A 25,522-nucleotide genomic window follows, 5' to 3' on the forward strand; every position below is an offset into this window, starting at 1 on the left:
GTTTAGTGTTTTTATAAAAGTTTAAGAATTAATTATGAATAACAAAGCACTATTGTTAAGAGTGGCCTTTATTTTAAAAATAATTAACTTCGGATAATTTTTTATATATATATAGATATATATATTTATTTATTTATATTGAATAAAAGTTCTTTATAGACATCTCTAACTTAATTACATCCAAGTACAAGAATTCATACAAGCTATAACAACTTGTAATGATGATAAATGAAAAAATGCCTTTAAGTAAAAAATCTGACAGAATTACTTCACACAATAAAATAAACATTTTTAGATAAACATAATATGGCAAGAGATTTCGCTTCCCGATGGCGAATGCATTCCGGAAGGAAACCGTCATCTATTCCGTTAATTTAACAATAGCAAGATAATTTATACGTAACAAATGCTTCACGATTATAAATCAACATATCACATTTTATAAAACAATAAAAACATACATACTATTTTAAATGGGGGAAGTAAATGATTGGTTTTGCTATTATGGAAGTTGAGATTCTGTCGGTTAGGAGAAATGGGTCTCTGGAAGCGTGGTCGTCATCCATTGGTATTTAAATTCCTCAGAAAACTGCGTATGGTACATCAGATAAGTAAACTTACAAGGCACTCTTCTCATTAACTTCCAACAGCAATTTAGATACATAATATAAGTAGACTAGCAAATTCTGACTATTAGTACTGTTTTGTGTTCTGTTAAATACATTTTTTTCCCTTATAATTTATTATTACTATGATACAAATGTCATACCAAAATTCATATTAAATAGGAAGCTCTGCTGTGTTTTAAAATCTTTGCTAAAATTTAATTTTATTCTCTTGGTCAAGAAGTGTAAATCATGACAGCTTTAAATTTCTGTAAGTCTACGATGATACAATGTGGTACTTAATTTATTTAATTAATATCACTTTTCAAAACAAGAAAAAAATATATGCAAATATATATATAAATTTTTTATCTTGAATGAATTTTAAGACAAAAGAGATTCAAACAACAGATAGTAAATAAACAAATTTTGAAAACAACGGATCACAATGATAAATACGTTCTTTGTAAAATAAATTTCATTTTCTCGGCAAAATCTGGACAATGGAAGGAATGAAAATATAATTCTCTTTTTACACGCACACCAAAGTTTGTCGAGTACAATGTTTCTTCTTCATGATGACTTAGCAATTCAATCACAATTTTTACACAAAACATATAAGCATAAATGATTTTTTTTAACTGTGCAACTGTAATGATATAATACTGTGCAAGTATATATATATATACATAAATACAGTATATCTAAATGTATGTATATATATATGTATATATATATATATATAAGCTTTTGTCTTTATAAATAAATAAAATCCCAAATATGGAATTTTTTACAACAAATGGGATGACACAAATATTGGATATAAAAGTATATAAAATACACTACTCTGCCAAGCAGCTTTACATATTTTTAATATAGCTAGCAGCAAGTAAACCAGTATTGCTCTGTACACATTTGAATCCCTGTTTTAAATACATAATGATATATACAATTCGAGTGATGATCATTAGTCAAAGCTGCATCCAGTAATCCCTATGTTATGAAGAGCACTGGACTTCCATCAGTTGTGAAACAGAATTTGAAGATTGTGCTGCTATTGAGAAAATAACAAGTTAATGACATGAGATATATATTTTAAAAACTACAATCAATTAATTAATTATGAAAATACCTGCTTCCTTTTCTTTTCTTTTAGCTTTCTTTCGCCTTCTATCAATAAGTGCAACTTCTGCTTTCAATGTTAGGTACACTTTTTTTATTTGTAATAGCTTTTCTTGCAAAATAGCTATTCTTTTATCAGAATCCATTGATTCGTCTGTTAAAGAATGAATGTTAAAAATTTGTTTTGACATAATTATATCAAGTTAGAATGGTCAAAAAAATATTAGTACAAACCAAAACAAAAATATATAATGAGAAATTATATATTTATCCTTCTATGTCTACATCTGAAGATTTCAGGCTTAATAAAAGCAAACAGGAGAAAATTATGCTTTGATTTTCCCCCATAGATTTAAACTTTGAAAAATTATACCATGTAAATTTTAAGTCAATTATTCATTCTAAGATCCAAACAGAAAAGTGTCACTTTTTGAATATGTATAAAAATTTAATATAGAATTGTTTTGGTTCACACAAATGTCTGTACCAATTCTTATTATGACGGAAACTCACCTAGATGGACATCAAAATTAAATTTTGATGGACGAGAAAGAGATGCTTCATTTGAAGTACTGGATGAAGAAACCGTATGAGATGAAAAGATGCTATTTCTATAATCTGAAGTATTATTTTCATTAATTTGCATATCACCTGTGCAAAATTTTATTTTTTAACAATAATGCCATATATTAATTCTAGAGATCACAATGCATTAGAATGACTAACTTACCTTTTAAACACTTGCTAAAAGGCATTTTTCTATTCACATTTGATTTTGTTATGTCGCTTGATGATAACCTCTTATTACTTTTTTTCTTACGTTTACTAGGTGATATTTCGTCTAATTCATTCCGATGTCGTTTATTTGTGCTTCCGGATTTGATGTTTACTTGGTTATTTTTTTCTGTATGCGAAGATGAATTTGACAAGGAAGGAAACACTAAAGAGTCTTCGCTCTCGGCAACGTCTAATTTTGCAGTGTCAATATGCAAACTGTCCGAATCTCCGTCTGCAGAATCTCTACCGGAACGAGTACTTTCACCGTCGTGTAAGGAATAGTTTTCTTGAATGGGAGAACTATACAATGCTAATTCTGTGCTGTCGGGTGTATTAGGTGGGGTGTTATCTAAAACAGCTGCCACTTCCGACTCGTGTCTGTTAGCTGCTTCGGTTACTAACATATGGTTAATTCCTTTGGGATAAGTTAGGGCACCGTTACTGACCGACTCGGATATAGTTGCTAAAACTTCTGATGCTGCCAGTGCCGCGGGTGTACTGTTTGCAACAAGATCTTCAATTTGAGAGAGATGGGATGAAGTAGGTAATGGCACTTCTTCATTTCCAACTGGACTGGCTGGTACCTTCTCTTCACATAATAAAAATGCAATATCTTGTTCTGTTTCATTATCAAATTTTGGCACCGGAACCAGTTCTTGGGCTGGAGTATTATTTTCCAGAACTTCCACTTTGAGTTTCTTCTCCTGTTTTTTATGAATATTATCTTTTGGGAATTTTAAATCGCTTAAATCATCTAATAAATTATCTTTTGATTTTTTCTTTTTCTTTCCTTTTTTCAATTTAATTTTATCGGGGTCTATTTTTAAACCTGCTTCTTTTTCAGAATCGGTTTCAATTATTTCTAATTCATTATGTAATTTTTTCTTTTTTTTACATTTCTTTTCTAAATTATTTTCATTTTTCTTCTCAGGACATACTTTTTCTTTATTCTTTTTACCTTTCTTCTTCTCTTTTTTAAGATTATCAATATTTTTGCCATCAGTGTCGGGTTTTGATTCTATTTTTGATTTTTTATCATCTTTTTTCTTCTTCTCTTTTTTTGCTTTTTCATTTACTTCTTCTTTGATCTCCACTGGTTTAATATCACTTTCGCAGTTTGTATCACTTTTTTCTAATTTCTTTTTCGTTTTGTTCTTTTTAAATTTTTTCTGCTTTAGTTTTCCTTCGAGAATTTTTGACTTTTCACTATCTTCACCCTCGATTTTATATTTCTTTTTTGACTTATTCTTCCCTTCTTTAAGTTTTCCGTCATCTTTATTTTGATTATCATTTGGTAAAGACTTCCTTTCCAATTTCAATCCTTTTGATTTCTTCTTCTTTACGTCTTTTTTTGGTGTTAATATTTCGCTGGGTTTTTGTATTTCTGTTACATTTTCTAAATTAGGAATTTCTTCTTTTACTTCTGAACTTTCAATTTTTGACGTTTCTATTTCCCACATTTTTGTTAACATAGAAAATGATTCCGATTTTACAGATGACTGTTCTTCGTGCAATAATTCATCAGTTAACACTTGATTGTTTTTTGTTTCTGGCAGTTCGTTTTCAGTTTTAGATTCTGAGTATACTTCTATCTCTTCCTCGTTACATTTCATTGTTTCAAGATGTGGAAGTTCATCAGGAATAGGATCTAAAGAAATTGTTTTCTCTTCTTTATATTCAGCGGAGATGTCAGGCAATGAATCTTTTGAGTAATTGCTTTCATTTACATTCAATTCACTTTTCATAGGAAAAACATCAGTTGTTGCTTCTACAACTTTTAATTTTTGTGGTGCTTCACATTCTAGTTTTGGACATTTTATTAAAACTTCCATGTCATCATTTTCAACAAGTTCTCGGTTTTTAAGCATCTTTGGCAATTCTTCTTCTTCTCCCTCAATACATTTTTCATCTTTAACATCTAAATTAATTGGTTTATAATCAATATTTTCTTTAATAATCTCTGGCATTTCTGGAACTATTTCTGGTATTGGAATGTCTTGTTTATCTTCAACATTAATTTGTTCTTGGTTTTCTTCATATTTATTATCCTCTTTTTCTAAATTTATTTGATTTTCACAAATATCTTCATTTAATGGCATAGCATTTTCCTTTTCTTCTATTTTAGTCTCTGAAATTTCTTTATCACTATTTAAAATATTTTTCTCACAGACTGTTTTATCGTGTTCAGTATTTACAGGTTCTTCCTTAATAATATTGTTTGTCAACTCAGATTTCATTAAAACATCTTCACTTTCTTCCAATTCATTTTTGTTAGATGTAATTTCATCATCCGGTAATTCTGGTGGTTTGCATGGTTCCAATATTTGACATTTGTCATCAGATAGATCTTTTAATTCTTGATCCATATCAGAAGAATCGGATACTTTTACTTCTAAATTTTCTACTGTAGAATTTTCATTTTCTGACATGCTATTTGTAATATTTGGTATCTGTATATCAATTTCATTTTGTTTATCTTCATTTTCTTTTGATTCTTCTTCAGTATGTTGTTTTACTTTCTCCTCTGTAGCAATTTTCAAATTTTCAAACTCAGAATTATCATGGTCGTCACTGTCAAGATCTGGCGAAGCTTCGACATTGATGGATACTCCAGACTTTCTTCTGGCTCTTCGTCTAGGTTCTAAACCATTAACAAATGGTGATTCTGATAAACTATTCCTATCTGATCTCATTGTGCGTGAGTTAGATGTCGAAGATGCCATACTATTTGTAGAATTTTTTCGTAGTAAAGTCGAACCGTCTGTTAAGTTAGCTAGTCTAACGGAATTGGGAGGACGTCCTCTTCTTCCTGGCGTTTTCGACATTCCCTGTAAATATCAAGTTTGATAATTGATAGTATTTGATTTTAAAAAATATATAAATGTATTCAGTTCAAAATTAAAAAAAAAACAATTTTTAAAAATTTTTTTTTATTTAAATTAGAAAAATTGTTATTTGTAATAAACTGCATTTAAAATCTTTCCACTTACTTTCAATGAATTAGCTAACTTTTTCTTCTTTCCATTTATATTCTTCTCACTAACATTTTCCATAATGCGCTTCTTTTTAACCCATTCATCATACCTGAAATGCCAAAACAGAAATATATAATTATAAAATATGAAGTTTATGAATGTTATATATTAATAATTTATTCTTATTTATTTTCTGAACTCTACATTTATACTTCATTTTAATACAAGTTTTAACTTTATAATATAACAAAATATTGAAGAAAATTAACCCGACTTTAATAATTATCTAATTTAAAGTTATATCTTTTTTATTTAATTATAATTAAATTTTAATCAAAATTAATTTTTAATCTAATCAAAGAAAGATTGTTTATACAGTCCTAATTAAGAAAAATTAAATCAGCAAGTAAAAGCTGATAAAAATGTTTTTATTTAATTTTTTTTTTTTTAATTTAGGTAATAAAACAAAGTAAAATTTAAAAAAGTAAGATAATTATGATATTAATCTTAATTAGGCATTTGTATAGGTCAATAACAGGCAATTTACCTAGTATTCCATCCTGTATAATGAACATAAAATTTTCTGTCTCCATTCTCTCTATCTACCTTTAAAACTTTAGCCTCATATATTTTATGAACTCTGCCACGTCCGTACTTCACTTTAACACGATCACCTATTTCTACATCTTCATCTCCATTCCCATCATTCTCTCTACATTAGAATCATTTTTAAGTTTCTTTAAGTATATATATTAATGTAGTAAATAAATTTCATGAAATTATAACTTAAATTTTGAAAATAAAATGGTTACGGAAAATTTTATGGTTTATAACAGTTCCCAGTTAATAAACTTACTTTCAAATGCCTATTTTTGATAATGTATATTAATAGGAACAGTTATACAAGAAGAACTTACTCATCAGAGTTGTCTTTCTTGTTATCCAAAAGAGATTTTTCACTTGGCTGTTGATTCTTCTTCTTATACTAAAAGATATAAAAGAAAAATTTTAATATAATTGAATATTAAATTATTCTTTATATAATATTTATATGTGATCTTATAAACATTTTAAACTATTGATTTAAATTAAAATAGAGACTGCCAACTTGATACAATATGTAAACATGATGTTTTCTCACCTCTTGTAAAACTCTGAACTAAAGTTTTCTATATAATTTATTGTAATTAATTTTTATAAATCTTATTTAAAAATCAGACAAAATTAATGGATAAAGTAACAAATTTTTCAAGCAAACTTTAAAAACCGTAAAGATTTTCAACAAGAATCCAACGAATTTTACTTAATCACTTAATACCGATGTCATAAATAAAGAATATAATACTTATATAGAGTGTTTTTTATGTGCACATAAGATAAAAAATTATTATTCTCATTTATATACAGTCAATACCTGTTTTTATGCGCTCTTTTTATGTGCGATTTTTATTTGTGCGATTTTTTTAATGCGAATTTTTAATTTGTGCGGTATAGTTGGCGACTAGTCACGTGCGATTCGTCATGTCTTACGTTGACTTATTATAGCTAAATAAACTTATTATAGCATAAATGCACTTATTATAGTAATATTATTGCATGAATATGCGAAAAATGAAATAATTTACTTTTTAAGTCAACAAAACACCACCTGGACAAAAATATGTAAAACAGACGATAGACCAGACGATGCAGTCAAGTGCTGACATCTGTTGTCAATAAATTCTATTTCGTACGGTTTTGAGTTATTTTCTATGTGAGACTTTTTTTATGCGGTCCCTGTTGACCGCATAAAAAAATATTTTTTAATTGTGTGGCGAAAACTATTATTTACAGCCATTCGTGAAGTTTTGTGAGATTTTTTTTAATGCGTGTTTTTTAATGCGGTCCCTATCCCCGCATAAAAACAGGTTTGACTCTGTATATATATTTTAAATATCTTAATTATTCTAATAAATGTACTAAGCATATTCATCTTTAAGTGAAATTAATATGAAACTTTGAGTGGTATAATTTGATAAGTGGTATATTAATTGTATATAATATATAATGCAATTTTTATAAAAGACACTTCTTCAGAGTTTTTGTCTTTTTGTTCCAAAATACTGTGCATTATTCTTGCAGATACATAACAAATTTTTAGAAATTTTGTAAAGTAATAATTTCTTTAAACTGAGATTTATTTCAATATTTCTTAATCTGCATAACATCCATATATATATATATTTGATGTTTCCATCTTTCTATTCTTGTAATTCTTGTTTTAATTTTAGATAAGAACACAAAAATAAACTATGTAACATCATATACTGAAGTTGAAAATTACAATAAGTAGAAATTAGTATTTATTTCAATTTTAGTTTATACTGCAACAATACCAAGTTGATGGCAATTCAATGTTGCATTTGGCAACTGAAGAACTATAATCACAATACAACATGACAATGTACACAAATAAACAATTCTCTTCTATTGGAAATTAAGATAATATAAAGTATTCTGTTGTTATAATTGGAATGAATCATAACGTTGTGAATGAATTAATAAAGTTAACTTTGCTATTTTCCTTTTAATAATCACAGCAACTCAAATATTAATTAAAATCTAACATCTACGTCGAATTTTATTATGCTTTCTCAACTTATTTTTCTTCCAGAACCATTTCTTTATCAGTAAAATTGTTTTTATTCCAATCCAGAAATTATATTACTTTGTAATAATAACCAGATTTTATTAAAAATTAAGGATAAAAACAAAAATTGGTAGAAAAGATCGTTTTTCTGATAAAGTTTTTTATTATGAAAGTTACAAATTGCTGTAAATGTGTATTTTTTCATTCTACTATGTAAAAGCTTCATTAATAGGTTGGAATCAGTAAAAACATTTCACTAAGATGAATTTCAGTTTTAATAAATTTAACTGTAAATCAAACCATATTTATAACCAACTGATGCTGAAGTTAAATTAGGTTGTTTGTATCAATATGTATAAGATTTTCTTGACATTAATTGTTATTTACTTTAAACAGAAATAATATAAATAATTTTGTTTATTTTTATTTAGTTATAGAGTTTATAAAATATTAATATTGATTTAATTCCTTCAAAATTTTGACCTTAGTGAATTTCTTAGCATAGATATATTACATAAAATAGTTTTAAAATTTTATGACAATATTTTAGACTATAAATAAATGTAAGAAATTAACCTGTTTCTTTTGAGTAGAATTATTATCATTTTTTCCTTTATTGTCTTCTTCACCTTTACTATCATGTTCATTTGTTATTTTATCATCCTTTTTATCTTTACACATTTTATCTTCCTTTTTCTCTTTTGCATTTTTCTCTTTTTTATCTTTTGTTGATTCCTTCTTATTTTTATCATCATCTTTGACTTCGTTTTTAGCAGTTTGTTTGCCATCTTTCTTATCTGGACTTTCAGCTTTTTCTCTCCTTTTGTCTTCTCTTGTGCGAACCCTGTTACTTTCATCTTTTGATTTGTTTTTATCATCAACTTTGCACTGTTCACTGTCCACTTCTTTAGTATTATTTGATTTAGCTACTTTATCTTTGTTATTATCTTCTTCTAGTTTATATTTATCTTCTGAATTCTAAAGAAAATTTGTTATAAAAATATTAAGATTCAAGTAAATTTTGTTTCTTTTAACTTTAGACTAAAACACACAAACCTTTTCTTTATTATCCTGTTTTCTGTTTCTTGTCATGATAAAATTACGATCAGATCTCTGTCTTGTACGACTTGAACGTATTGTCATTGCCATCGTACAACCTAATTTTCTATAAAAGTCTTCAAAACTATGTAAATACCTAAAAAGAAAAAAAAAATACTTAATTAAAATTACAATTCAAAACCTTAATTGACAAACTGCAGAAATAATTAAATAATATAAACCTTTTATAGGCAGATTTAATTTGATTGCTACTCGAAGAATTTACAAGCGGTAATCCCATTTTAACGTGAACAGACTTCCATGCATTTTGATTTGTTACCTACATAATTTAAAATTTAAGAATAATATTAAAAAACAATAAATTAAATTGTATCAAAAATTTAAGTTAAAATTATTTGTAATATGAATATATAAATTTTACTGTGTATTTTTATTTACTTAAAACAAAATGGACAAAGTACAAGTTTATGAAGTACAAAAGATATAAGTAAAATGACACAAAGAGACTTTTTTATATAATCTTGAATTGGCTTTTTAATCTAATCTATCATTCTGATAAATTATTTTCTTTTGTCTAATAAATACAATATAATTCTGTAGAATTATACTCTAAATGCATAAACTCATTTTCAGTAAAAATCATTCTCTGTTCAATAAATTGAAAAACTGATCTTAAGTAACTTTCCTGAAATTGAGTCACACAAACAAATTTATTGTATTAATTTATACTTATATATTTTTCTATCTTTGATAGTTTTTTCTTATGTTTTATGAGAAATATTTATAATGTAAGTAATATAAAATAAGTAATGGTATATTTTTTATTATTTTATTAATTAATTTTTAATATAATTTAACTAGCTTCATTTTATAGTTTAAACATATTCCAAAGAATGCACTAAAAATTCTTTAGATAAATTAACATGTAAAAGCAAAGTTTATAATCAAACATTAATTAACATTTTAAAATCTTATTTGTACAAGTATTATTTATTAATTAATTATCAGTAAGTTTTGAATGCAAATAGTATTTTTTTATTATAAAATAAAGCTAGTAAAGTCTAAAATATGAAAAAGGCTTATTAAACTATTCTGAGCTAATTTACCAGCCATCTTCTTGTCAGTTAACATTTTACATCATTTAATGAATTAGCTTGTTACATTTAGTTACTATGTCTTCTTACATTCTAAATACAAGATAATTAGCTTTTTTATAACACATTAATTTTATGCAGAAAATCTCAATAGCATACATCTGAAATGCAGCCTACAATTGCATGTGAGCATATGCCCATTCCACTGTATACTTCATGTCTCTAGAGCAAACTTCAAAAGCATGACACTTACTATTATACAGTTTAGAACATATCTGAAACATAAAAAATTTTTTATTTCACTTTATTCTAGATGTAATTGTAAAATAAACAAAACAAAAAATAGGATAAACTGAGAAAAAATTAGAGATTAATGTCCAATGATACAGATTCAAGAGTTGATCACTCAGATCATACTTGCTGTAGAGAATTTGAGCTCAGCTCACACAAAACATGCTAACAAAAGTAGAAAGAGAAAGCAAAAAGCAATTTATTTTTGTACAGCAAGTTTGATTCTCAATGCCATTTCATATAACCAGAATAGCAAAATGAGCACCCAATCATAAGCAAACAATAGCAGCAGCTGTCATTAAAACAAAATTGCGGCAACAAATTTTTTGATGTTTATTTTGTTCATTTATTCATTAAAAAGAAAATTTCAAAATGAATTATAATGAGTATAAGGAATATACTTTCTAATTATATTTTTTTATAGTTGCTTTAGTTAAATCTCTCTATTTTGTAATCTTAAGATGACATATTTAATTCACTGTTCTGATTAGTGTTGGATGTTTTTGCTAGCAGGAAAGTTCAACATATTAAAATACAATTGCAATTCACAAGACAAAAAAATCATCACTGCTTACATAATATTTACTCCATTTTCTGTCAGTGATTTGCTCTCTGTACAAACAACTAAGCTTAAAATTAAAACTTTAAAATTATTTTCTATTTAATTTTTTCACATTTATTATTATTATTATGATAAATAAAACAGAAATGAAGCAATATGATAACAAAATTCTTTGTCTTTTGATAGCAAACTTTTTCAATGAAAGATGTGCTTCCTTAGATAATAAAGACTTGACAGATTATAATGATCATGCCATCCAATAGAATGCTGAAATTCTGTTTTGTCCATCCAATTACTGTTTAGAAAATGTTGTGTGAAAGTTTATTTTACTACTGTTTTCTATCTCAAACGTTATTTAATAATATTTTAAACTGCATACAAATGTTATCTTAAACATAAACAAAACAAATATATTGAGGTCAAACTAGGACTATTATTTTAATGTGTATAATTATTTTTATTGTCAAAATTCACTTTATAGCAATGAAAAAAGCAATAAATTTATATTAGTAGGAAGATTATCACATTGTGTCTTAAAGTTCTCTGAAGTGATGTCACTGTACAGATAGGGATAATTACCAGACATTTATCAGCTTTCAAGATATAAACTCAAATAAGACTGTCTAAAAATACCAATTACAGATTGAATTGAACATAGAAAAAAATGAATAGGAGAGAACTAAAAGCAAGATAATGCATATATGGTCTTTGGTGGTTTTGGGGAAAATTGCAATGGCAGATGAATAAGTCCAAATAAAGTACACAAAAGAGTTTTCACATTTTCTGCAGATGCTCTTAGTGACTTTAGACAAATGAAAAACTGATAAATTTGTAATTACAATTTAAAACTGATATATGATGTACAGTACATCTGCTTTCAAATTATCTTTTAAACATGATAACCAGATGTGCAGGTCAAAAAAATTGGGAGGGTTGTGTACAGGGATACAATCGCAATCATTTAAGGCATGAATCAGTCTTTACATCTTAGCCTTCCTCTAATAAAACAAACGAATAAAGTATTTGTGGTTATCACATTCCAAGTCAATATCTATCAGTTATAAGAAGGTGGTGCACTCAATATATTCATGTCAATTGTCATGCTCAGTTTTCTTATCTTTCTATACAATCTGCATCATTCAGCATTAGTCACTTTGGACTTTTCTGATTCCTTTAAAAATTTTTTTCAAATGATATATGTTTCTTACATTTCTGTTTGTATTTTCTTAAAAATTTCTTCAACATTATGAAAATTTTCTTCAACTCGCCCAGCTATCAGCTTATAACTTTACAAATTCTATTTTATTGGCTATTATTGCTAAATAATATTGTAGATCCTGTCATTCTATACAAATTGATACCAATTTCGCTGTCCTATCTCTTCGCAATCCCAACTTTCACCCCCCGAACACCGCACCATGTTGCCATTTTCAGTGTTTATGTGCAACTTCTATCCCTTCCCCACACAGCTGCACCCCCACTACCCACCATTTTAAGTACAGATGTAAACCTTCTATCCAACAAAAATTAAAACGTGAGATTATCATTTATAGTTTACGAGATATAAGCATGACAAATCTTGCCATTTGTTTGGTCACTTCAGTTTCCATAGATCTCCCTATACTGAACCAAATTGGATCAAAAGGGAGCGAGAGCGACAGATGGATTCTCCAGTGTTTGCAGATTTCCTGACTTTCCACGACTTTTTATGCTAAAAATCTAATCCTCCGACTTTCTCTGATTTTCCAGGTCTGTAAGGACCCTGCACAGGTCAATAAAAGGTCCTTATTAATCATTCAAATATTTTTAACTTTCGAGTAAGCATTTTCCTTTGGTATCCACTTATGCTTACTGATTACAATTTAGTTGAATTTTATTTATATCAAATCTAATATCTTAGTTTTTATTTAACTAAAAAATCTGTCTGATTTGTTTATGGCAAATTTTATAAAAATCTACATAGAAATATTTAATACCAAAATATTATTATAAAATCATAGTTTGATATTTTGATATTATTAAAACTTATGATAGAAGTATAGAAAAATAAAAGACAATTAACAGATTTATTACATTTATTTCTTTAATTTTTATATAAACTGTATGATTTTATCCATGTTTAGAATTCATGATCTAAAATAGTATTAATTAAAATAGACATAACACATTTATAACATATAAAAGTAATAATAATAATTTCTGATCTATCAATTTCAAGTTATAACTTTTTTAAATTACTCTTTCAAAACAGAAATGATGAAAATACTTTAGAAATAGTACTTTAATTAAATCAAAATATTTCATTATTTTAACCTGATTTTTAATATTTTATATAAAATATGTATACGTTTTACATAAGTGTACAGGTATGTGCACATATAATTTATAAATACATACATATACACATATATATATGTATGTATATATATATAAGTAAATATATACATTAGATAAAATATTAATAAAAATTAAAATCTGTAATTATATACTTTGATGATAATTTATATGCATTCATATAAAAATTATATGAACATCCCTGAATTTTTATGATAAATACATTACTAATTTTGTAATATATAATTTGATATTTAAAAAAAAGAACATTTATATCATAATAGTTTTAAAAACTCACCCTATTATAACCACCAATTTTATGAACAATTTTAAATAATTTATAGAGATTTAAGTCTCTGTTTCCTACTGTAGGTGCTCTATTTATTGGAGTGCCTGAAAAAATAAAATCTGTTTATTATATTTAACAAAAACCAACTAAGATTATTTTCTAAAATTTGTGTTATTAAATTTGTGTTCAATTGAAAGAAAATGTTTTTACATAATTATTAAAAACATTTTCTTTCAATTGAAGCAAGATACTCAAATATTTTATAATATCATGAAATCATAATAATTATATCGATAAATATTATCTTAAAAATAAAAGCATATTTGTATATTCTATTATTTCCAATTTTGTAATAATTACAATACAATATAGTAATATGATGTTTTTTATATATAATGCATTTAATTAAAATAAAGCTTTTCTTATCTTAACTATATATTTCTTTGTTAGAAACATGTATACATTTAATGAATTTAAATTTTAAATATATCAGATACACTCTTTTCTTAAAATATGTGATCACTTTTCTCATCACTTTCTTATCTTTTCACAAATTATATACTCTGCTTCTTTTCATTTAGTCAAATAATATTCTATCCACTTTCTAAAAACATTACTCTTTATTTCAATACCATGTCATCAGAAAAGTATCCTCTTTTTCATCATCTACCAGTTCTATCATATGTTATTTCTGTTACATGGTATTGAAATAAAGAGTAATGTTTTTAGAAAGTGGATAGAATATTATTTGACTAAATGAAAAGAAGCAGAGTATATAATTTGTGAAAAGATAAGAAAGTGATGAGAAAAGTGATCACATATTTTAAGAAAAGAGTGTATCTGATATATTTAAAATTTAAATTCATTAAATGTATACATGTTTCTAACAAAGAAATATATAGTTAAGATAAGAAAAGCTTGATTAAGCCATTCCTTTATCTTTCTCATTCATTTTCAACTTCTTTTATCTCATTTTTTAGCACTAATTATATTATACTGGAATTTCTTTCTCTATACTTATTTCACTTTCCATTTCTTTATTATCTTTTCTAACTATTTTTATTTTTTCTTTTCTCATCTTCACATTATCTATTAATAACCTGAGTCTATTTACTATTATTCTTTTGATGAATATAATTTTTACATTTCTGACAAACATTTTACTTCCTTTTTCAGAATGCTGAAATCTGTCACAGATTTACTCTCGAAATCTCACTTATAAGTTATAGCATTCTTTCATCATCTTATATTGTAATCAGTACCATAACTAGCTTTTCATGTGCCATGTGCAAGATTTTATTTGCCCCCATTTGGGAGGAGTGTATATATATATATAAATATGGCAGAAATGATTGCTTATTTAACTAAAAACATTATGGAATAATCCACATAGCAGTAAAATTTTAAATTCAAAAATAAAAGTATATTATTGATCATCTTTTATATCCATTTTAGGGCTCCTTAGCCCTGGGCAGTGCACCTATTGCACCAGCCTAGTTATGGCAGTTATTGTAGTATATTATAAGGAGTGTGAATAAATGCATAACAATATTAGAATCAAATATACAGTAGCTATCACTACAAAAAATCTATTTGAATAGATTTAATAATGATTATTTTTCATTAAACAATATTTCAATTTATTCAAATATGTATTTGCCTGTTTCTTAACTCATATTATTAAGAATTAAATCTTATGAAACAGTTGTCATCTTTACAGTTAATATCACATAAAAATTTTATTATATCATAAATTTTCAATTTAAAATATATTGAAAAGTTATATTTATATAACTATGGGATATATAATAAATTACCTCTTTCATCCATAAATTTATACAACTGAGCCACAAATCGATCCTTTTCTTCACTAGGTTCATCATCAGAAGTCTAAATTGTATTTTTAAAATAAATAAGTTATTTTAAAAATCATAAATTATTTAAACAAAAACTAAAAATTTGATATTATTGCTTACATCAGAATCAGAATCTTGGCTATCATCATCACCAGAAGGAACATTTAATCCCATAAGAAGAGTTTTATCCCAACTAGAAGGCAATTCACCTTTTTCTAGATACAATACTGCTTTCTCAATAGCTAAAAATAAATTTATAAATATGTATTGAAATATTTTTAATTAATTATATTCTGGATTTAATGAAAAATTTAGTTAATTTTGAGTGAATACAAATGAAGAATTAACTGTGAAATGCACACAGATAATACTACAAATGAATATAGAGTAAAAATTATAGAAAATATTCTTATTTCCATTTTTTGTTTTATATTTTTGCTTAAAATTTATATTATTTATAAAAAAAAAAAAACATTCTTTTGGAATTTTTCAACAATATTTGATACAAAAATACAACAGAAAAACTGGTAGGTGCTGCTTATTGTAATTACCAGATATTGTTATCAATCATATAATATTATCAGAATCATTATGTTCCAAAAAATATAAATTAAATTTTATATTTTTTGGAATATGTTGATTCTGATTATAATAATAAATTATTGATAACAATATCTAGTAATTACAATAAGCAGCACCTACCATAATATTACATATGATATGATATGTTTTTAAGAAGTATAGCTATATCAGTCAATTCTGATAGACAAATTTACAAATTTATTAATACTATTTTACAGCAATGAATTACATATATATATATACAGCATCTATATAGGTAATTCCAGCTGTGATTCCCTGACTTGTTAAGGTATTTGCATTTCTCCTTTCCAATATGTAATATTTGGCCAAGTCTATTTAAGTCCATTTTGCACACAATTATATAAGTTAAAAAAACACATTATTCACTTTTTACAAAAACAAAAAACTTTGCATAAAATCAATTACGTAATTAGCTACATCATTTCTACATCATATAAAAAAATTCCATGACTTTATTTAAATTAATTTGTAAATTTTATTTAAATAAGAAAAAAACTCGCATTGCATAATAAAATAAATTTTCTTAAAGCAAGGAGGTGGGAAATTCAAAATAATTTAAACAGAAGAAATTGTGCACTCCACGAGAGGAAGAACTCACTTATTTGCATGCTATTTTTGATCCAGCATGGTCCTATTCAAGGTCATTACACTTCATCCCATTCTTCCCCAAAACTTATAATGGGAGCAGTGGAGTTTTGGCAAGAAAGCAGGTCATTGTCAATGGAGTTTTTGAAAACCCAATTTTAACTCTGTGGCAATATTTTGGTATACCTCCGAAAAATATGGAACAGATCATCAATCCATCAAAACTGGCAGGATTATTATCTCCATATACTGTATGTGACCAGCAGCAAAGAATACAATGAATAAAAATACATAAATTGTATGAAGTCTGCAATGCAGTCCAAAATGTCCTGTACACAGGACATTTTGGACTGCATTGCAGACTTAAAACTATTAAGCCAACTGACAGTTCTTTGCCTCTTCCCATGGCATCAATTGACTGCAAAGAATTAACCAAATGTTATGCAAGTCAAAAAAATTGGGAGAGTTGTGTACAAGGACACAAATCACAATAGTTTTAAGGCATAAACCCATCTTTGTGTTATTATAGGAAAGATAAGATGTAAACAAATAAAGTATTGGTGGTTATTACATTCCAAGTCAATATCTATCAGTTAAGAAGGTGGTGCACTCAATGTATTCACATCAGCTGTCATGCTCAGTTTTCTTATCTTTCTATACAACCTGCATCATTCAGCATTAGTCACTTTGGACTTTTCTGATTCCTTTAAAAAATTTTTTTCAAATGATATATGTTTCTTACATTTCTGTTCATATTTCCTTTGCAATTTCTTTGACATTATGAAAATTCTCTTCAACTCGCACACTTGTCAACAACTTTACAAATTCTATTTTATTGGTTATTATTGCTAGATAATATTGTAGATCCTGTCATTCTATACAAATCAAGACCAATTTCAACATTCTATCTCTTTGCAATCCAAAGTTATACACTGCCCAAGCATCGCATCACCATTTTAGTGTTTTTGCGCAACCATAAACCCCCCTCACAGCTGCACACACTCACTACCCACCATTTTAAATATGAACATAAACCCAACAACAAAATTTTAATTGTTAAATCATCACTAATAGCTTACAAGATATAAGCACGACAAATCTTGCCATTCTTTTGGTCACTCCAGTTTTTGTATACTCCCCTATACCAAATCAAACTTAAAGACATATTCAGGTCAAAAAGGAGAGAGAAAGCAACAGACAGATTCTGCTATATTTGTGAATTCCCTGACATTTGATGCCATTCCCTGGCTTTCCAGGTCTGTTCAGACCCTGTATATACATTAATATATATAAATTATGCATGTACATATATATATATATATATGCTATAATTTAATTAATAATAAATATGCTACATTTATTCTGGAAATATAATTAGAAAACAAAATTCTAATAATATTTATATTACCTTAGAGCTAAATTTTTATTTTAAATAATAAATGACAAATATCAGAAAAATGATGATCTGTTATATTTATGTTATCTTAACTTTAAATGATATAAATTCAAATTATTTGCTAAGGTGTGTGCGCAAAATTTATTTTAAACAATGTTTTGAGACTAATTAAATTTTTAATTATAATTCTATAATAAATAAGCTAAATTATTCATTATAGAAATTTCAGAACGATTTAAAAATTTCAATATTACTATACGAGTTCCGTGTATTACCATATTTAACTTTCTTAAAACAAAACTGTGTATTTTTTTTATTCTGCAAAAGCAGTTTTTTTTATTAAAATCTCAATAGAAATTATTTAAAGCATTCATTTGAAATAATTTTATATATTTTATATTTTTGTTTTCTTTAATTTTTCTAAACTTTTACCACAACAAATCCATTTACATTAATTACCTGTTTTTAAATTTGAGCTTTCTGATTTTGAACCTGTATCTTTAGTAAATTCTTTGACATCCTTTTTTGGCACCTGATAACTGAAAGAAAATTAAATCACTAGTGAGAAATATAAAAAAAAGTTACTTCAAAATATTGGATAAAATTAATTAATTTTCTGAAATTTATTTTGAGTATTAAAATTTAAAAAAAAAAAAAAATAGAGAAATTATTTTTCTTTAATAATAAAGCCATTTCAATATTTATAATTCAAATAAATTAATTGGTACTTTTAAGTCATTGCCTCAAATCATTATTATTTAATTATGTTAAATGTTTTTCAGTTTCATACATAACTAAAATTATCTGCTACCAGCAAAAACTATTTTACTTATCAATAGCATAAGCTATTGTTAGTAACATTTTTGATCTTGTTAGTTATTCTGCACACTTTAAGAAAAGAACTTAGTGCTTAAAAGGCTTCTTAAGATTAGCTGATATAGTGAAACTTTAGCAGAAATTGTCTGAATTGTTGTCTAAAGTAAGCTTATCAGCTAATAAATGTTTTAGAGAAAAAGTAACTGCAAAAGAATACTTTGGACATTGACCTAAGATTCAATGTCAAATTCATTAGCAAACTGCATACTGTAAGTAGTTCAAGCTGCTGAGAAAATAGCACCTAACAGATGCCAATTCAAACAGACATAAGGTGATCTGTAAAAATGATTATAAAATAAAATTAAAAAAAAAAAAACTGTTTAGAAGATTTGTAGAAATCTTTCATGAAAACATCATTGGTTTAATACTAGATTTATTTTCCTAACAGATCAATCAGTGTTGTGTTTGTCAGTAAAATTTGTCTGCTCTTTAGCAAAAATTAATAATTTGATTTTAGTTCTTCTAAAATATATTTAACTTTACTGTGATGTTTTAGGTTTTACTTTCCCAGCTCTTATAGAATATAACATAAAGTATGATGAATGGTCTAATTTTCACTCTAGGAGCAAAAAATGTAAAAAAAAAAAAAAAAAAAAAAACAAATCCTTACAAAATTCTGTATGTGTGTTGTCAATGTCTATTTTGCATTATATCTCAGGACTGGATATACCAAAAATTTTAAATATTGGCAAAATTATTTATACATACAGGACATTTATGCTATTAAATTTTGGCTATTAAAGGTTGAGGTGGGAGATAGAAGGGCCATGTCGAGTTGAACTTAATGAAAATTTTACTCATTATTGGCATTTACAATATTTTTAAAAACTAATCTCCACATTCAAAATTAAGCCTTTTTACAATAATTAATAATATGAAAAATTGTTTTTTATTAAAAAATACAAAAACATGCTGCCACATACAATTTTAACTTTGAGCTAATGTGTCTTAATGTTTTTTAAACTTAAATATACTTTTTATATGGAGATTTTTATCATAATTCAACAAAATTACTCCTTTTGGGCTTATTATTATTATTATTATCTGAATTTTGTATCCTAGTATAATTGAAAATTATTAGATTCCTGTTTGAGTGCTGGAAAAGTTTAAGCAAGAGTCCTTGCCAGCATTTTTCCAATATTTTGTACATTAGTGAAAAAGTTTTAAATAAATTAAGATATTTTATTTGTAATTAAATATTTGCATAAGCTAATTATATAATTGATAATTTTACAAGTCTTCTAAACAAAAAAAAAATATTTTTTCTATTAAACAAATGATGAGAAGTAAGTTTTATAAGCTTCTCTATGTGCTATCTAAATTCAAATTTCCCAAGCAGCAATCATCATGTAATCTTATCATATAGAAAGAGTATTTCTATCACAACAATAATTATTAATCATAATGGCTTTATTTGTGTTGGTGTTTTGATATAAATTACTTTCTATCAAGTGTGGAAGTAAATATTTTTCAAGCAAATAGATGTTTCAGCTAATAAATGAAATTAGCTAATAAATGTTTTAATAATAGAATAATACAAATACAATAGTAAAAACAATTTGTTATGAGAGCATAGAATACAATCTGAAAAACAATTATAAAAATAAATAAAAAATATTACTATCTAAAAAAGTAAATAATTATCAATATTCACACCAGTTTTTTAAAATAAAAATACAATAAATTCTATTATATCCAAATAAGTCAACAGAAACAATATACAACCACACAAGCATGCATGACTGATAATCAACAGATGCCAACAGATTAATATAGCTGTTAGAAAACTTTTACGATAGTATTTATAAAAATATATGTATATCAGCATAACTTTCATATGTATCTTGTATATTTTTAGCATTCAATATGGAAGATTAAACTATTTATTGATAAATAATTAAATATCGTATAGAATAGCATTCATGAGATTTTTATAACTATAATTAATACATTTCAAGAATCGCTATTAATTTGCCAGTTGATTTTGTTTTATCAATTAGCCTTTAATCCTTTTTTATGATATATAATACAAATGTACTTTTTACATATACAGGTAGGCCTCCTACAACACGGTAGATACGTTCCTTAAAAATACCACATTGTGGGGAAATCGCATTATAGGAGACACCAATTTAATACAAAAACTGGGATTCAGTTCTAAAAAGAGAAAAACTGCCTTTTATGGTATAACATTTTCATCATTTTTTAAATTTATGTACATAAAAAGCTTAAATAAAATTCAACGTCATATAAAACTAAAAAGATTATGATTTCAAGTCAAAATCAAAAAGAAACATAATGTTATGCTCAAATTCAGTCCTCATCATCACTTATTATAGTTGTTCGAGAATGTTTGACTGGCCTTATTTCAAGATCTGAGCTTGTTTCATCATGTTCATAAAGTGCAGTGGATCTGTTGTGATTTTTCTTTTATGTGAAAGATAATTCATTTCTAAATACCCTAAACCACATTGTAAGAAAATTTCCACGTTTTTCCAACCATGTTGGAGCGAAAACATGTTGTAAAGGTACCGCGTTGTAGGAGGCCTACCTGTATTTATATAATATACTTTTCATTAAAATAATTTACTATATATGTGTAAAAAGTACATTTGTATTATATAGTTGATTTTGTAATGATATTAGTTATTATTATTATAATTTTTTTTATAGTTTTGCCCATTTGATTACATTTTAATCAAAAGTTGAAAAAATGGAAATTAATCAAAATCAATTCAAAATCACCATGTTAAGAAGTATTAATATCCAATAATGTTTCAAAACAATAAATCTAATAATATATTCACATTTATAAAACATTTCTATTTTTTGTATATTCTTTTGGCATCTGTAAATTTATTAATATAAATTAACCTTTATTTTGACTTACAACTTTCCATCTTTAAAAGAACGAATGAGATAATCTTCTTTCTGGCTAATTTTCATATTTTCTTGTGAAGAAGGTGAAACAACAAGACAAGGAAGCCAACTATCTTTTTTACGTTTATCTCCAACTTCATAAATTATAACTTTACCAATATCAGACTCGCGATCTTTTCTTCTTATAACTTTTTGCTGTCGTCGAGCAGATTCATCATCACTGCTGTCGTCGTCACTGTTTAAGAATATTTTTGTTAATAAAACTCAGAAGAAAAATAACTCCTGAACATGATTATGATGATTTATATTTCTTTATAATGTTCAACTACTTATTTTAAATTCATTACATTATATATGTATTTATATATATTATATTATTAAAATGTAATTTGAATCATGTAAACAGTAAATTTGTTAATTTAATATTAAAATTATATAATATGTGATATTAAAAATACAATATATTATTAGTAAATTTAATAATGATATAAATATAATTAAAGAAAGTAATATATATTACAGTTAATCACATAAAAAATTTATAAGGTAGACATATATATAAGGTGTCCCGTAAGTTTGTAAATAGTTTAAAAATTCATACAAGTTGAAAGAATTGGTATATTTGAATGCAGTTTGCGTAAAAGTTATTCTCACAAAGGGGGATTTTTTTGCATAGAAAAAAGAAAATAGTTCAAATTTTTGTTGATAGAGGGCACTGAATGCAAGAAAATAGCTGGAATTGTGCAAATCTGAGTCTTATAAAATGCAGGGTGTACAATTAACAGCTCATTTCTGAATTTTCCTGTTACTGGCACTGACATACGGTTTTCATTATGATGTTGACAATGGTAGATAAAGCACTATTGGTGAAGTTGTTTTATCTTAGCCACAAATTGCCGGCTGAAACTTTATGAAGGTTTAGGACATAGAAGAGAATGAAGAAAGGTTCAGGTCCAATCACTCCTGTTGGATTGGTTTCCCTAGTATGACAGTTCGAAAAAACAGGAAGTTTGTGTAATCGTCCGTGCAGTGGTGCACCACGTTTATTGGAGGTCCGGCAACTTCACCAATAGTGCTTTATCCACCAATGTCAATAGAAAAATTCAGAAATGAGCTGTTAATTGTACACCCTGCATTTTATAAGACTCAGATTTGCACAATTCCAGCTATTTTCTTGCATTCAGCACCCCTATCGACAAAAATTTGAACTATTTTCTTTTTCTCTATGCAAAAAAATCCCCCTTTGTGAAAATAACTTTTACGCAAACTGCATTCAAATATACCAATTCTTTCAACTTTTATGAATTTTTAAACTATTTACAAATTTATGGGAGACCTTGTATATATATTATATCCATATTAAAATCTGTTTTCATATTACTATTAAAACATATATACTTTAAATTTAAATATAATTAGAATTATTAATAAAATTTTATTATTTATATTAATGTTAAAAAATCGATAAAACTATATCAAATAATATTTTTTGATGAAAAGTTAAATTATATATCATCATATATATATATATATACATATAATCTAATCATAAAGATTATTTTTGAGTGATAAGGACTACATGAAAAAAGCCCAAAAGCACTTAGTTATTATGGTGATATTTTGCTTTTCTTTTCGGTAATGAAATACATTATCACGTCAACTAAATCCATTATATCATTAATCATCATCAATTTAAAATTTATTTCAAACTTTTATATAATTACACAGGAGGGGTGCAAAAGTAGGTATACAGTTGTTATTATGGAAAAACATACAGGGAGAAAATAGGAAGAAAAGACATTTATTTTTATGTACAAATTAAATCACAAATAAGGAATACGAACTAATAAAAGATAATAAAAATAATAATAATGAACACCAAACATTTGTATTTCTCAGATTCTCAAAAGTAGGTATAGCTACTTTTGCACCCCCCATATATAATATATTCATATACATACAATTTATAAATAAATTACAATATTACAGAACTTCAAATATACAGCTTTCAGACTGTAATATTGAATTAATGTCATATTTAATTAATAGTATTCACTGCCACAAATATATTATCATCATTATATATCATCATCTACAATTACTCAATTGATTTATTTGTATTTTATTTTTAATTTATAAGTTGAAGAAACTTAAAATAAGAATCTAATAAATAACAAAGTAATCATCTAAAATTCAAACAAGGTTTTTTTTCCTAAATTTTCTGAATTTTTTGAGAATTTATTATATATAATCCAAAATAATGCAATGTTTATAAAATATTAAAAACAAATAAACTGAATTAAAAAATTTAGACATATGATTAAAGATATTCTATAAATATATTAAATTGTATAAATTAAATAAAAGCTATAAAAAAACCACTATTATTGCACTTACATTGAAGCAGAATTCATAGTAGATCTTCGTTTTCTTTTTGCTTTAGTACCCATTACTGGTGTACCAAAATGTTCTGGATTTGTAAGAGGAAGTTGATCTAAAGTCTATAAATATAAAAAAAAATTATTATTATATAAAATTTATATTATTAATACATTACTAATATTTACAAAATTCTGTCATTAAACTATGTTATAAATCTAATCATAATTCTTCAATAATAAAAGCTCTTCCTCCAGTGAAACTATTTATATGGGGAAAAAACAATTATTTAATTCAACATAAGACTATTTGTATTACTTATGATATAAAATATTGTAATATATAAAAAATTGTGCATTAAAACTCTGGATTTGGCTGTCAAAAATGGAAAATAGAATATTCTAACATTCATTCATAATTCATAATTTTTTTAATTTTGAAATTATGATTAGTGTATTTTTTGTTTAAATACAGTGATTCTGTAAATTATATTTTGAATCTTTGTAAGTATTACTACATTCCTTGTGAAATACTGGCTTGAACTAAGAAACCAAAACTTGATTTACAGTGCATTTGGAGCCTACAGCACTTAAAATGCTAATTTACATGTATATTTGAAATCCAGATGGGTCCGGCCCAAATTAGTCTGGATTTTTGACATTTCACTGCTTTACTATTTCAGAGATGCCAACTTCAGAAGAAGGCCATTAGTAGCTCAAGATAATATATCATATGGTTGGAGAACAGGGAGAACAATTCCCCCATTCATCCCTGCTTCTGATATGACATCATTCTAATTTTATGATATTCAACAACTATCTTAATTTCATTCTAAAATAAGTTCTAATGTTTTCAAATTATCACCTGAAACAAATTATGATTTTACAATGCTTCTAGGGGCTTCACCCCTGCTCGCTCATCCACTTGTTAAAAAGTTTCATGGCAATTTACTGATTTCTGGTGCCATTTCTAGTTTTTTTTCTTTAGTGATGGGAAACATGTTATGATAATTTTAAACTAAGTATTTTATATATGAATTAAATATTTAAATATAAAAATTCCACTTTATCATAGCTCTTGAAATTTGAATTACTTATTAATTTATTTTATAATACCTGTTTAAAATAAATTTAAATTTATATTTCCATTTGATAGAATAAAATTTCTATAACTGACAGAATCCATCATTTTATCTACATCATACACATGC

The 25,522-nt window shown here is 25.8% G+C and overlaps 1 protein-coding gene across 3 annotated transcripts in view; it reads right to left on the bottom strand.

The window, feature by feature from the left end:
* Positions 1 to 83: 83 nt before the first annotated feature.
* The window catches only part of LOC136969517 (AT-rich interactive domain-containing protein 4A-like), a 77,336-nt gene continuing 51,897 nt past the window's right edge, over positions 84 to 25,522 (bottom strand). The window contains exons 6-21 of one of the 3 annotated variants that reach the window (XM_067263696.1): positions 24,331 to 24,434; positions 21,944 to 22,168; positions 18,637 to 18,716; positions 15,714 to 15,835; positions 15,555 to 15,627; positions 13,747 to 13,841; positions 9,389 to 9,486; positions 9,165 to 9,303; positions 8,685 to 9,086; positions 6,397 to 6,464; positions 6,027 to 6,191; positions 5,495 to 5,588; positions 2,458 to 5,332; positions 2,241 to 2,378; positions 1,738 to 1,881; positions 84 to 1,656 (exon numbers count right to left, since the gene is read on the bottom strand). In XM_067263696.1, coding sequence (XP_067119797.1) covers positions 1,604 to 1,656; positions 1,738 to 1,881; positions 2,241 to 2,378; positions 2,458 to 5,332; positions 5,495 to 5,588; positions 6,027 to 6,191; positions 6,397 to 6,464; positions 8,685 to 9,086; positions 9,165 to 9,303; positions 9,389 to 9,486; positions 13,747 to 13,841; positions 15,555 to 15,627; positions 15,714 to 15,835; positions 18,637 to 18,716; positions 21,944 to 22,168; positions 24,331 to 24,434 — 4,875 coding nt within the window. In that variant the 3' untranslated portion in view covers positions 84 to 1,603. Of the gene's footprint in view, positions 1,660 to 1,737; positions 1,882 to 2,240; positions 2,379 to 2,457; positions 5,333 to 5,494; positions 5,589 to 6,026; positions 6,192 to 6,396; positions 6,465 to 8,684; positions 9,087 to 9,164; positions 9,304 to 9,388; positions 9,487 to 13,746; positions 13,842 to 15,554; positions 15,628 to 15,713; positions 15,836 to 18,636; positions 18,717 to 21,943; positions 22,169 to 24,330; positions 24,435 to 25,522 lie in introns of all 3 variants that reach the window. The other 2 variants (XM_067263695.1, XM_067263697.1) reach the window with 2 other exon arrangements.

This window comes from Centruroides vittatus, unplaced genomic scaffold (genome assembly GCF_030686945.1).
Source record: "Centruroides vittatus isolate TY-2023 unplaced genomic scaffold, ASM3068694v2 contig_18, whole genome shotgun sequence".
Taxonomy (NCBI): Eukaryota; Metazoa; Arthropoda; class Arachnida; order Scorpiones; family Buthidae; genus Centruroides; species Centruroides vittatus.